General features: G+C 41.0%; 1 protein-coding gene across 2 annotated transcripts in view; it reads left to right on the top strand.

Annotated features, from left to right (window-relative positions):
- Positions 1-14,368, top strand: part of prkcab (protein kinase C, alpha, b) — a 157,417-nt gene that overhangs the window by 120,469 nt on the left and 22,580 nt on the right. The window contains exons 6-9 of one of the 2 annotated variants that reach the window (XM_049562433.1): positions 4,164-4,320; positions 4,509-4,643; positions 7,838-7,931; positions 10,565-10,594. In XM_049562433.1, the coding sequence (XP_049418390.1) occupies positions 4,164-4,320; positions 4,509-4,643; positions 7,838-7,931; positions 10,565-10,594 (416 nt within the window). The remainder of the gene's footprint in view (positions 1-4,163; positions 4,321-4,508; positions 4,644-7,837; positions 7,932-10,564; positions 10,595-14,368) is intronic. The other variant, XM_049562434.1, reaches the window with a different exon arrangement.

Here is a 14,368-nt window from a genome sequence, read left to right as displayed (position 1 = left end):
ATATCAGCGCAGACTGGTAATGAAGCAGTGTTCCTTTTCATTTGATGATTTGTGTGATCAATTGATAGCTTGAAACTTGAGTTGTGAATGAATCATAATCTTCATGCTTGTCTGTCTCTATCAGATAAATGCTAAATGTCATTGTGACCCATTATTGCCATAGTTGCGTCTGTTTACATAAACCTCATCGACCGCTATTGATGACATATTAGGGTCTTGAAGGGTTGTCACATTTTATAGGGGAAGATTTCAGCCACAACCATTTGTAACTCTGTTCTGGGACAAAGGGCCACTAAAAACAAGGGGTTTGGGTGAATATGAAAAAAGGACTGGGACCAAGAGCTACTTTTTACCCCTTTAGAAGAAGCCAGATATTGTTTCTTGGACAGCATTTGCTAAAGTAAGCTAACACCCATGAACCTAAAAGAAATTACCAAAGTAGAAAGTCCAGCGCAGGGCAGCAACTAATTATTATTTGCATAATTGATTTATTGATTTGAGGCATCATTTTGTGCGTAAAATATCAGAAAACAACTTTTAAAAGAGTCTAAAGATGATTAGTTTAATATCATAGAAGACTGAGAAACCTGAGCAAACATTCACATTTGAAAATCTGGAAAAAGAAAAGTATATTTGGGGTATTTTTGCCTTACAATCAGGCAGTCTACAGGTCCTTAAAAAGTCCTAAAGTGCTCTAAATTGTCTTAATATAAAGCCTTAAGACGTCTGACATTGTCTTAAAACATCGTCTCAAAAATGTCTCCAGCCTGACAGACCCAGTGACTGTTTACAATCATTGGACAGGTTGAAGAATTGCAATAATAAATAACTTTTATGACAGCAGTGAGATTTTGTTTTCTTTTTACATTAAACACATTAAACCTAAACTTACACAGTGGTTGTTATTTTTTCTTACTGTTGATTTTGAAGTGAATCAGTGTGTTTACTTGGATTGAGTAAGGTCTTAAATTTCATATGAGGTGGTATCAAAAAGGTCTTAAATAGTCTTAAATTTACCTTGGTTATATCTGTAGACACCCTGATAATGGACATAAATGATAATCAAAATAGTTGCTCTAACCCGAAAAACAAGAAACCTTAATTTGTCTTACTTTTTGTTTCATCATTATTTTTTTATGCCTCTGACTTTTTCATGATTCATAACTCTAAATTCCCTTAAAAAACTGTTGCCATTCAAACCTCACTGCCACATCCAGCGATGAGCTAAATGTCAAAATAAATCAGATTAAATCTCTCAAACACAGAACCAAATGAGCTGCAGCGACTCTAAGTGACATTTCCTTTTCATCGTTTTGCGTTTGTATTCAGCCCTGGAATATTTATGCTTTGGAGAGAAAATACATTACCACTGTTTTAATGGAGAATCTCGGCAAACGTGTCCTTGTGTGAAAGTTCACACTGACTCCCTGAAACATTCAGATTAGAGCCTTTTTTTACCCTTCTTGCTCGCTGTGTCTGATTACATTTAAATATGCAGAGTGGAGGTTGGAGCTGATAAACAGAGGATTTAGTGTGATCCTGTTTCTGCTCTCCGTCTGTTGGAGTTTTGTTGTGTGTTCACTGTCAGAAACTTCAGATTTATTTTCTCTCAGATGTACCCTGGCGCTCTCTTTCTTACCGTCTTTCCTTCCTCTTGTTTAATCCATGTTGTGTGTGTGTGTGTGTGTGTGTGTGTGTGTGTGTGTGTGTGTGTGTGTGAGACTCTCTTGTGGCTGACATTTATTTGTGTGTTCACATGATGTTGTTAAGTGGGGCAGTGTTGGAGTCGGCCCATTGGCCACTTACAGTAGATGTTGTCGCCATGGTGAAAGTGGCATGCTCCCGCCACCCCACCCCCCCTTACTCCTACCGTTGCTATGTAACAGCACTCCTTTTCTTTCCATTTGTCAGTTATCACACATGGGAAACGTCACGCCTCCATCACATTATCTGCTCACCTATTGCCTGACCATGAGAGGCAGAGAGTACACACAGTGTTGTGTAATTATCATCTGTTGTCCTCTTAAGGTTGTTTTACAGTAGAATATGTGAGACGGACTTTTTAGTATTTTGCAGTGTTTCTTGTTTTTGTTGATTTTACATTTGCATGTGCCCTAACACCCACCAGTGTTATTATCCAGTTGGTGCGGTTTCACAAGTAAATTTTGACAGTATGTTTTGCTCCACAGCACCTGTTGTCGGCGTATGTGCTGTCCGATTTTAATGAGCTATTAGCTGAGTAACTGGCGACAGAACACCATCCATCCATCCATCCATCCATCCATCCATCAACAAATTCCCAAATACATTTTTTGAGACCAGCTGTATTTTACCACGTAGTCCAGGGTGTATGTGACATTGGTATTTATAATAAGTAACTTTTACATTAAGTATTAAATAAAGGTCTGTGAGACTATTATTATAGTATATAGACACTTATGAAATTGGTGGACAACAGTATCGTAGGTATGATCATCTCTTAAGTGCAGTAATCTGAATGGCCGGGTGAGATCCGGTTCTGGCCCCTGTATGTTTGACACCCCTGCCTTAGAAGCGTAAGAAACTTTAAGTTTTTTCTTTTTCATTTGACAAAGAAGAAGCCAAATTTTCCAAATGTTAAATAGCCGTGTGTGACATTCAGAGAATATGTATGATTCAGAGTCTGGGCAGGATTGTCTGCACACAGCTCTCAACATGGAGGTGGCCCAGTCAGTGGCTAGCAGCTAAAGATGCTAACTCCATAGCGCTTACAGTGTCAACAGTGCTGACTGAGCTAACATAAAGGACTTTTCCGTCCACCTTTTTCATGGGCATTTACAATTTAAAATCTTAGATTGGAACCGAAAATAGATAAATAGATACCAGTAAATAAAATCGCAAAAAAAGTTTTTACGCTAGGGGGAAGTGGAAAAGTTGTATTGATAAAAGTTAAATGCAACTAAGTGCCATGGAAACAGATTCAGCGAATTAATGATAATGTAATGTTTCCATCGTAGCATAGGACACTGCAACCTCTCATCGTCATCTCTTGATGGTTTTTAACACACTTAAATGCACACAGGAAGTACAAAGCTGTAATATTAATGGCACAAAACTCTTAATTTCCACTGTCCGGTGTTCTCTCCATTAGTAAAAGTCGACCGTTTTCCTTTGTTTGAGCTCTGAGTGACGCTCTTTTAATGAGGTTGTCTTGTTCCGCCCTTTTCTGCAGTGGCACCTGACTGCAGAAGTAGCGCCACCCACTGCTCACCTCGATGAATTAACTCCCAGTATTTGCAAAGCAGTAGTGGACGGAAACATACTTTACAACTTTCTGAAAATTTCACTACTTTTGGATAGAAACTCAGCCTATTTTAACCCAGGGGGGAACCAGAGGGTGGGCGTTATGCTACTGTGACAATGCCATCCTGATATCAACCGTAATCACCCTATGAGTACTGTGCAGAGCGACAGCAATTAGCCACCCAGTTGGACACACTAACAGGGACTCATGCAACCAGCATGCAGGCACACATGGACAGACTACCACAACAACGAACAAAGAAGCTTGGATTACAACACACACAGAGGGAGTGTAACACCATTACTCCACTTTATCTTAACATAACAAATTGCGGTTTGCTGCTGTATTAATGTTCTGAATGTCACAGTGACTTTCAGTGTTGTCTGAACACAAAGGGTTGAACTTGACAGTTTTAGCTAAATACAATGAAGTTGTAATTTTGGATATCTGTTTAAAGAATTTAAGTAACTAGACTACACATAGAGCTCAAGTACTTGCTAAATCTTTCATGCTACAGAATCTTCAATCTGTAACTTTTGTTTTTAGTTCCCATCATATTTCTCAGAAGTCCTTTGTTTTCACTTCTTTTGCCAGTATTGTTCAGAAATCTACTTGCAAAGAATCAAAACATGAGGGAGATTAATAATCCACACAAATATAGCACAGAGCAGTAATTTCCTAGGAACTGAAGCTCATATCTTTTTTGTTTGTTCCCTGGCTTTGGAGTGACTCTCAGTGACTCACCGCCCCATCTCTGGCCACTTTAACCCCTGAGTCAGTGTGGAGTCATGAAGTATTTGAATCTGGCTCAAGGCTCAAACACACAGACACACACACATATGGTTACATCTTCTCTCTCTGTCTCCCTTTCATCTTCCAGTGGGGGAAGCAAGGAACCTGATTCCTATGGATCCAAATGGTTTATCAGACCCTTATGTTAAACTCAAGCTCATCCCCGACCCAAAGAATGAGACCAAACAGAAGACCAGGACCATCCGTTCCTCTCTTAACCCCTGCTGGAACGAGTCCTTCACCTTGTGAGTCAACAACTCTGAGTGTGTCTGCTGTTGGGCATTTAATTTATGACAAGAATGATCATTTTACATTATCAGAGAAACTCAAATGGTTACAAAATGAATATAGGAGACATTTTAAGGACACCATTTTATCCTTGAATTCTCTGCCATCACATGTTTTCCCTCTGTATGTCTATGTGTGTGTTCAGTAAGCTGAAAGCATCAGATAAGGACCGCCGTCTGTCCATCGAGGTGTGGGATTGGGACCGAACCACTCGCAACGACTTCATGGGCTCCATGTCGTTTGGAGTGTCCGAGCTCATCAAATCCACCAACTGTGGATGGTCAGTCAGTCTTTCTTTGTCTCTTTCTCTTGAGAGGGTGAACATATAATGTTTCTGATTCTCTAAAACATCAGCTGGTGTGAGGGAGTTGTCATTTACAGCCAGCAAAGAAATCACAAAGACATCACATACTGGATTTATACAGCATGGTACATCACGTAAAATAGTAAAGCTGTACCAGTTCTGTAACAGTGTCACGACGAGTGTTTCTTAAACGAATGAGTGATCAAAAAATTTCTTTAATATTCTGGTAGTATATAGACTACAGAGGCCTTGAGAGGCAAGTGAGGAGAAAAAAAAATCTGGTAATCCATTCTCCAAGTCTGATCTCAACTGCTTAAGCGTTAATGACTTACGAACAGGTGGAAAAAAAAGTTTTGCCAGGGTAATCTCTCTAAGTTCCTTAAAAAATACTCTGTAACCAAATGGGGAGAAGAAGAGTTTAATTTTTTTTTTTCCGTCAGAATATTTTGTTTTTTGCATAGACTGTAAAAATAATGGACGTAGCCACCATCACGTCACCCGTTGTTTGTGGATTCGCTTTTTGAAGCTTTGAGTTCGGCATTGGTTCGTCAACATCTTGTTTTTTGAAGGCAAAAGTGACCAAATGCTGCCAAGAGGGTAGAGCTGTGGACAATTGACCAATGGCTAAGCCACGCCCCCTCTACTCACTCAGACAAAATATCAACATTCAGTGACCGGCGCTATGGCAGGTGTCACAGTACACGGCATTTCGCAGGAGGCAGTTTATGATTTTTGGAGACATAACGATCAAATTTTGGTGCATCAAAGTGCCACTGAAGTTAAGGTTTTTGGCTCAGAATATGAGAAAAGGATAATGGCCTTTTTTACCATCTTTACCAAGAGTGTCTCTCTGTCTCTCTCTCTGATCTGTCTGTCTGATGAACAACGCAGCTAGAAACTAACATTAGGCTAACTTTAGCTAACGTTAGCTAGAGATGTTAAAGATAACTTTATATTTCTTTCCAGCAAAGTGACAATATGTTGCCTCAAACAGGATGTTGACTTACCTTAGAACAGATGTAGACATCCTTGTTAATCTTATTCACGTTGAGCTGATGTTGTGGACTAACGTTACTGCACAACTTTATCCAAAGGAGACACTTTTCTCTGTTGAGATGTGGTTTAGGAAAGGGTAAAAAATACACCTCGTCGCCCAGCCTCTCAGGATACCCTGTGTCGGAGTTGCATGTACCCCATGCACACCGTTTGACCATTTTTAAACTTCCGATCTCAGAAAAAGCTCTTAACACCGAACGAATGCTGTAATGTATTTCAATGGACGTCCAGGCAGAGAATGTCCGAGTGTATGGGAATGGCTATACGCACCGTGACTGGCTCATCGCGTTTGAGGGTGGGGGCTTAGCCAGTCAATTAGACTGTCACCATCAGCCTGCTCAGACCGGCCAGTTCACACAGCTGCAACTTTTGTCTTCAACGTTCTAAAACGGTTTCATCCTGTCACAAATCTTTGGTCTGAGCTGGGTTTTAAATATGTGTAACTTTGGGCCTTAATGAAATGTGAACAGGTGAGTAATATAAAAAGTCACCCCTCGTACAGTTGTCATTCAGAGGGAAATTAGTTGTAGAGACTGAGACCGTTTTTTCTACCAGGCTGTAAACATTTTTATTCTCTCTGTAAAGTTGGACATTTTAATATGGGGGTCTATGGGGATTGACTGGCTTCTAGAGCCAGCCCCAAGTGGCCATTAGAGGAACTGCAGTTTTTGGCACTTCCTCTTGGTCTGTTGTTAGAATATTCACTTGGACACAAGTGCCTGAGGTGCACCACTAACCCATGTTGAAGCATTCATGTTTCCTTCCAGTTAGTTGTCTCCATTCACTTTGAGCCAAAGGTTCATTGTGCGTTGGCAAGTTATGTAACATTAGTGTGGTGTCATTTTTCAACCTGTTTCACAGATGCAAAACAAAAAGAAATTGGAGAGATTATCCTGGCAAAACCTTTTTTTTCCCAGCTCTTAACAGGTCCACTGTGTAGGATTTAGAGGCATCTATTTGCAGAAATGGTATTATTATAATATTCATAAGTATGTTTTCACTACTTTATATTCCTCTGAAAGCATGAATTGTTGAGTTTTCATTACCTTAACTTACGTATGGAGTGGGTCTTCTTCTATTACGACTGCTATGTTCATTTACAGTAGCCTAGAATGGACAAACCAAACACTGGCTCCAGATAGGTCGTGTTGGACACTGAAGTTCTCCTATATGTAATCTACACCCTCATTCAGTCATAAACACTGGAGAGAAAACAAATTAGATTAGGCTTAGAAAATGGATCACCACTTTTTTTGTTCTCGTTGCTCTTAGTGCTTCCGTAAATAAGTGAGTTACTCTGATTGGTTATATAACCTTTATTCAAACAGGCATTGAAACTGACATCAGAGTACACCTGGGGGAAAAAAACAAAGAACAATAATATATAGTAGAAGTAGAGTATAATGACAAAAAACAAAATTCAAAGCAGAATATGAAATGGCATAATGAATGAATAATAAATATGAGTACTATGGAGTGCAGTGAATGTGGTTTCAGTAGTGTGCTAACTTGTGAGCGTGATTCTACCCTGGCCCACACCAACTAACCAACATCACTGCAAAACAGCAGCACATTGTGCTTAAAACAGATGTAAACACTGCGGACTCCATCAGTTTAACAGACAGCACCTGTCAGCGTCATTTCCTCGTCTCGATGTCTTTGTCTGCCTGCTTTGTCTCACACTGATAAACACACACTCACACTCCACGGCCATGTTAGCATACCTGCCGCCACCCAGCCTAAACCGAGCCTGATAGACTGCTGCTTTGAGCACAGTTACAAAGCCCCAGGAAATACCTGTGCACAGACATGTTTGGTGTCGGCAGCGTCGCGAACTACTCCTGTGTGTGTTTGTCTGCTGTATGTTCCAGGTCATTAGACAAGTGGCCAGAGGATGTGTACATTAGAGAGGAAGTAGAGCCTAGTTGGCACTGCTGACGAGGAGACCTGCAAACACTCAAAAGGGGAGAATCATCTGCTGATGATTGAAGTGGTGCAGAGATGTAAAGTTTTATTGCTGCGTGGGAAGACAGAGGAGGAGATTCATGGATGATGGAAGAAAATTAGATAAAATGTAGATTCACTTTTCTCCATCTCGTCTTTTCCTCTCTCAGGTACAAGCTGCTGAACCAGGAGGAGGGAGAATATTACAACGTTCCCATCCCCGAGGTGGACGACGTCAACCTGGAGCTCCGACAGAAGTTTGAGGTGAGGTCAGCTCAGGTCATGAATCCAATAAAGCCATAAGTAGGATTTCTCTGTCACACATGCACACATGTGTATTGTGCTCATTCACTTCTTCCCTCCTGTCACCATGGTAACTTCATCCTCTTCCCCGCTTGTGCTTTTCACCCTGCGTGCCAGAGTGGGAGATCACTTTGTCCTTGCGTTAAAGTGAATGCTCTTGATTTTTAAAGGAAAATCCCCATATGTATACAGGACAAGCTTACAGTGGACAAAGGAATCACGTACTGTGAGCGTTATGTAAGAAGTGCAGGTGCAGACGCAAATGATAACTCATGATGCTCACACCTGTTAGTGGGAACAGTAAAGAGGTGGCTACTTTTCAGCAAACCCAATCCAAACTACACCCCTCAAAAGCAGTTATAAGGAGGTCGGAATAAACATAAGCATCAAAGTATTTACTTAAACAATCAATTACAGCTGTCAGAGGAGTCTGTAGATTCAATATGTCAACATGTACGACCCTCCCTGTGCACCACTGGTTTTGTTTACAGTGGGACATGACTTGGAAGAAAAAAATCATATAGATGGTTTAAATTCTTGGTTCCCAACTGGTGTGTCACAGTCCAAAAGTGGGTTGCGGGTCCATTCTGAATGGCCCACAAGCTGTATTTTTAAATATAGTGAATTTCTGGCACAGAGCTTTTATTTTGAAGTACCGTTTCTCACTGCAGTCAGTGACAAATGGACAGCAACTTGACAGAGACAGCAAACTAGCTTGATGACATAGCCAAACGCAAGTATGATGCTGAATGTATTAAACTGTGTGGACCTTGAACTAATGACTAAGGAAAAATCTGGGCCCTGTGACTGCACCAGTTGGGAACCACTGTTTTGAATAAAGCCCAGAAAGGGTTTATGTTGAAAAATCAACTTAAATGATTCACTGTTTCTTCTTGCTCTCATTTGACTCAGATGTAAAGTACAACACAAGGTGTAAAAAACAGTTTTTGTTGTTTAACTGAGTCCTTGTTTCCACCAAACCAGACAAACACCAGGAAACAAGCTTTTTCCTCCTTACTAATATGTCATCCTTTTTAGTTATTTAAGTTATTTTGTATGATTTTTCCTTAATATTATTCTCTCTTAATCATGCTTCTTGGACCAAATTATTCCCTTCGCATGTGTCATTAATTTAAGTTAAAAATCATTCATATATTCCATTAAATCTGTCCACCACATTGTTGCAGAGACTCTGCAGTAAACACCACGGCTGCTTTTATTCACCAGAAGAAAATATTGCCATTGTACATTTCTGCAAACCACAAATTTGTACATTTCGTATCACATCAAGTGATGTAGTATATGAGCTGACTTGGTCATTGGAGAGGATGGTGGATGGTGTGACACCAAGGCAAAATGCCTGCCAAGCTGAAGACTGTTTGAGACCCCCAAAAAACAAATGGGTTGTTTTCTAGCAAGATATTGTTGGGTTTCCAGTGGCTTTTAGCCACCAGTCATGGGTGTTTTGCAGTGACCTGTCACTGTGTTTCCCCCGGGGATAGTGGCACTAAATGTGGTTATTTTTTTTAACTGAGGCATCATTGCATTTCCTGCTGGGATAGTGGCACGAAAAGCCAGTATTTCAAGGTCTGATTTTGTGCCTGAACATAACCACGTTAACCACAGCATTGTTAAAACATACAGAAATTAAGTCTCACTTTATAATAATGCACAAATGTAAGTTATCTGTGGTTTGCAGAAATGTACAATGGCAACATTGATTCACTTGTAAGTGCATACTCATTTTATAACTGTGAACTCTGCTAAAAAAAAGTGAAACAATCATGTAAATATGATGCCTGATAAATTTTCGACTTAGCAGACTTGCTGTTGCTGTATGGACATTAAAGTTAATAACTGCCTGAAAGAAAAACACATTCAAACCTCAAAAACACTACTGTTTGCTCTGTAAATGGTTGGTAGTTTTGTGTAGATGATTTGTAGTAAAGTGGAGCAAAATCATGTAACAACACTGTGAGGTCCTTTGACTAGATCTAAGGAAATATCCAAAGCAGCAAACTCTTGCCCTCTAGTGGCCGATGTGTTTACTGCAGTGAGGTCTCTGTGACAGTAACATCCATGCTTTATATAAAACTCATAACATCTTCACACTCATGCAGGTAGAAGGTGGCGGATATATCAAACACTGCATTGTAAACAAGTGCAAAGACATATGGGACTCAAACTGAGCGAGGGCAGTTTTATTAAAGTCCAGCTCTGTGTGTGTGTGTGTGCACACAGGAGTTCTAATACTGAGTGTAAATGTCATCTCCTTACAGCAGCTCTCAAGACACTGTCTTGTTGTTTTTAATTTTCTTTCTCTCTCCATAATGTGCAACACTGACCTTGACTTTCCTCCGAGGCTATAGCGTCTTCACACAACTGCACGGTTGCCGTGGAAACTGGGGCGAGATGCAGAGATGCAACCAGATGTGACAGAAAAGGATGTACTCCGCCTGTGTTCATTTTCATCGCTATTGATACTGTCACTTTCTTTTCCCAGCAAGACACACACACACACACACACACACACACACACACACAGCAGCTAACCTTTGACCGCACTAATAAGTGAGTTTCTTCTTTTATTCTAGGCCTGCCAGTTAAATATCCACTATCTCAAGGTAGCTCTTCTGCCTGCTCCGTCTCTATTTCTGCATCACGCTCACTTTACTTACTGTATCAGGATTGTTTGTGGATCTCTGCCGGGCTTCCACAAATTAATCTGATTTACTAACAAAGGCTCTCAACAGCTCATAGTTGAACCAGCCCAAATTGCTTGCTGTAACTCCTCTCACACACTTAAACACTAACTTTCTCCTTCTTTTTGTCTGATGCTTTTTAACATAAACACAAACTGAAAGGGACTACATATAATTTGAATATAAAGGAACGAGTCAGTGATAAATGCTGAGGATTTTACAGCACCTGCAGCATCTGCTCTGCAAAGGTCAGCATCTGCAAAGTCTGACATTTGCAGCATTTGGCTTTACAATGCAGACAGGAAAGCAGCTGGTGTTCCTCCAGCACAAAAATATAACAGCCCAGATTTCGACATTAATATATATATGAATTTAAATCAAAGTGCTGCACATATGTACTCCCTATTCTACACACAAACACCACACAGCATTGTTAGTAAATTCGTGGACCACTCGGGCCTCTGTCGGTGTCACCATCTTTACCACGATCAGTGAACTGTCATTGGCCAAGAGAGCTTCACACTCGCTCCTCATTGGCTGACAGTGTGGTCCACAGTCCGCCCTCTACTAGTCCACCTTTGGCGTGGACTATAGAAGGCTGTTAGGACATGAAGCATGGATGGACACGTATGCACTGTGACAGTTCGAGTGAATGCACACACAGATAGCTGTTCCATGTGTGCATGCAGAATCTCTCCACACGGTGGCAGTGTTATATTCATGATAAGACTGTGGTGTGGCTGCAGTGTGCGTGTGTGTGTGTTTGAATACAACTTTGTGTGGCCACTGACATAAATATTCCAACTTTTGTTTGTGTTGAAACAGGTGTGGTTTTTGTGGGCTGTTTATGACGTGAAGTTGTTTCATTTTTATGTAGGCAAATGTTAGACATGTGCAGTTTGTGTAAATGTTCTGTGATTTGAAAGTAAAGGTGATCTTAGAGCAACGATTTCAAGCTGCAGAACAACATCGATGTAATCAGGGGTGGGTCGTAACGGGTTATATTTACTGCTACATGGACTTGAGTATTTTTTATAAATAAATTATGCTTCTAATACCCCTTTTCCATCAACGTAGAACAATTTCCAGTCAGGTTGTCAGCACCTAATTTGAACTATTCGGTGCATAGATTGGTTTACAAACCTGAAAAGTTGGCTGCTACCAAAAACTAGCAGGTACCTCAAATGCAACCAATGATGATGATGATGACATCAGTGGGCATGTCATGTTCTACAGGCTGGATAGAGTCTTTCACGTAATAGTCTTTACATCCTCTTATTGTTAACAGTTGGTCCAGCCTTGGTTTTGGATAAAAAACAAGTATTTGTAGCAACAGAGCAAAAGCTTGCAGGTAATCAATGCGATCCACCATCTCGCCACGACTGTTAACTTCAGTTCTGTACTATGCAACGCCCTCCGTTGACGACACATCCTTGATGACAACAGTTCTGCTCAAAACTGGTAGAATGATGGGCTGGTTCTCAAAAATTCCCAACAGGAATCGCATCCCATCCCATCCCAGCTGTCTCCTCTGGGACTCAATTACACCTGAAATTAAATGCAATCACTTCCTGCACCTGGCGGCAGAACCCAGGGTCAAAATGAGAACCTCTCCCCCAGCCGACACACCGATTCACTGTTTACATTACTCCGCTCTTAATTGACCTGCCCAGGTGTGCATGTAGAGCCACTTAACCCGAGTCAAATATGCGGCAATTGTTATGTCGAATATATTACCACACTGAGTAAAGAGTAGAGAAACGGTTGGCGTGGCAACAGCTTCTCCGTGCCCCACCAGTCGCCTGTTTTCTCTATCTGACAGAAACAGACAACGGCTGCAGCCCTGATGGGAGCCGGCAGGGTCCTAATTGCCCTTTTTGTTCAAAGACACTTGGCAGGCCGGTCATTAGAACAACGGGGAACCTTGCGACGCTGGCACCCCCCTGCTGACGGCCCTGCTGAATGTCTGTGAGGATGTCAGTGTCAGTGGGGAAAAAATAGATCACTGTGCTCTCTCAACATAAATGGAGACACAGAGTGGAGACACTTGATTTGATTCTGAGTTGTTAATATGCAGCTAACCAGTTTTTAATGAAGGTGTGGGATGTTAGTGTGTCCACTATGGCAGCTTGTAGCAAATGAGGACGTAATAACTGCTGAACAATTACAGGATTTATCACCATGCATTAGAATGTAATGTAATGGCCAGCATGCAAAATACAGTAAATACATATTGAATGGGACTGAAAATATAACAAATCACGTAACACCGAGAATCAATATGGTATGATTGCATGAAACATCACTTTATACTACATTACATATTATAAGCTTTATCATAAATTTACGTCATTGACAGGTTAATGCATTTTCAACCCATTTCGAGAGATATTTTTATCACATTTTAAAATGCTTTTGTGGTTATTGCATTATCATTTATTAAAGCGATACCTCACCCCCAGAATGACCATTTGTATATAAATTACTCATCCCATGTTAAGATGAAGAAAACCTTGTTTTTCTTGCGTGCTTCCACAGTGAACCAGGAATCCAAAAACTTGGATTGCAGTAAAAGAGGTCTGCAAATAACAACAGCAATTCAATCAGGGGAGACAGGAGAGTGAAGTAAAGATAATATTTAATACAGAATATGAGTGCACAAATTACCAGATCATTTGTGCTGATTAAGATTTAACAGTAGTCTTTGGCGCTTGGACACCAGAAGGAGATATTTTCTGATGGAGGGACATCTGAGCAGCAGCAGGATTAATCCCCACATGGAGTCCAGGCACTGGTGGTGGTGGTGGTTGATGACTCTGAGGCTGATGGCTGCTGAGGCGGATGAGGCTGATGAATCCGTAAAGGCTAGGTGGTGATGGGGAGGTGGAGGGCAGCAAGAAAGCACTACGGCAGAGAAAGAACCATATTTAAAATGAGGAGCAGTAAGATGATAGGCTGACAGAGAGGGTGTGTCGCCGTGCTATTGGTTGATTGTGAATCGGCTGATGACTCAATTAACAGACCCAGACAATGACACCTAGAGATACTGAGTGAGCATACGTGCAAGGAGTGAATGGCAGGGTGAGGAAGAAACTTAGAGCCTGAGCATGAACGGTATTGTCGTCCTGACTGAACTTTCGCAAGAGCTTCATGACTATATGTAAACATCCATTTATAAACTCTCACACAGCTCGGACAGTATAACCCAAGTCTCATTTATCACACAACAACACAAACAAGCTAATTCAGGCAGTGGTAGAGCTGCAGGTACTGTGTTCAGTCTGGCTGTGAAGAGAGCATAGATACATTTCATGTTCAGTTCAGGTTCCTGCTGGAAAGTATTGAGCATATGACTGGACAGATGAGACTTGGATCAAACTGCGTGAGTTGCAGAGGGTTTGTCAATGGATGTTTTGACCCCTATGAGGTTTTTTGGATTCTTTGTTCCTCATAGAGGAATGTGAGAAAGTTTTCTTTATGCATTCAACGCAACATCGGGTGAGTTATTGATACACAAATGGTCATTTGGGGGAGTTAAGTTTTCAGTTTTTAGGATAGAGATTATATCTAAGTGAGAGGCTGCAGCACGACACACAATCCTACTGTGATTAGTAGCTGATGAGACACTTCTAACCGAGAAAAAAATGAGCGTCTCTCTGTGACTCAGACTCTCTGTGAAAGCCAGATGTGACTCCA

The sequence above is a fragment of the Epinephelus fuscoguttatus genome, linkage group LG19 (genome assembly GCF_011397635.1).
Source record: "Epinephelus fuscoguttatus linkage group LG19, E.fuscoguttatus.final_Chr_v1".
In the NCBI taxonomy this organism is placed as follows: Eukaryota; Metazoa; Chordata; class Actinopteri; order Perciformes; family Serranidae; genus Epinephelus; species Epinephelus fuscoguttatus.
Note: the sequence above shows the minus strand (reverse complement) of the source record. Positions and strands in the feature narration are given on the sequence as shown.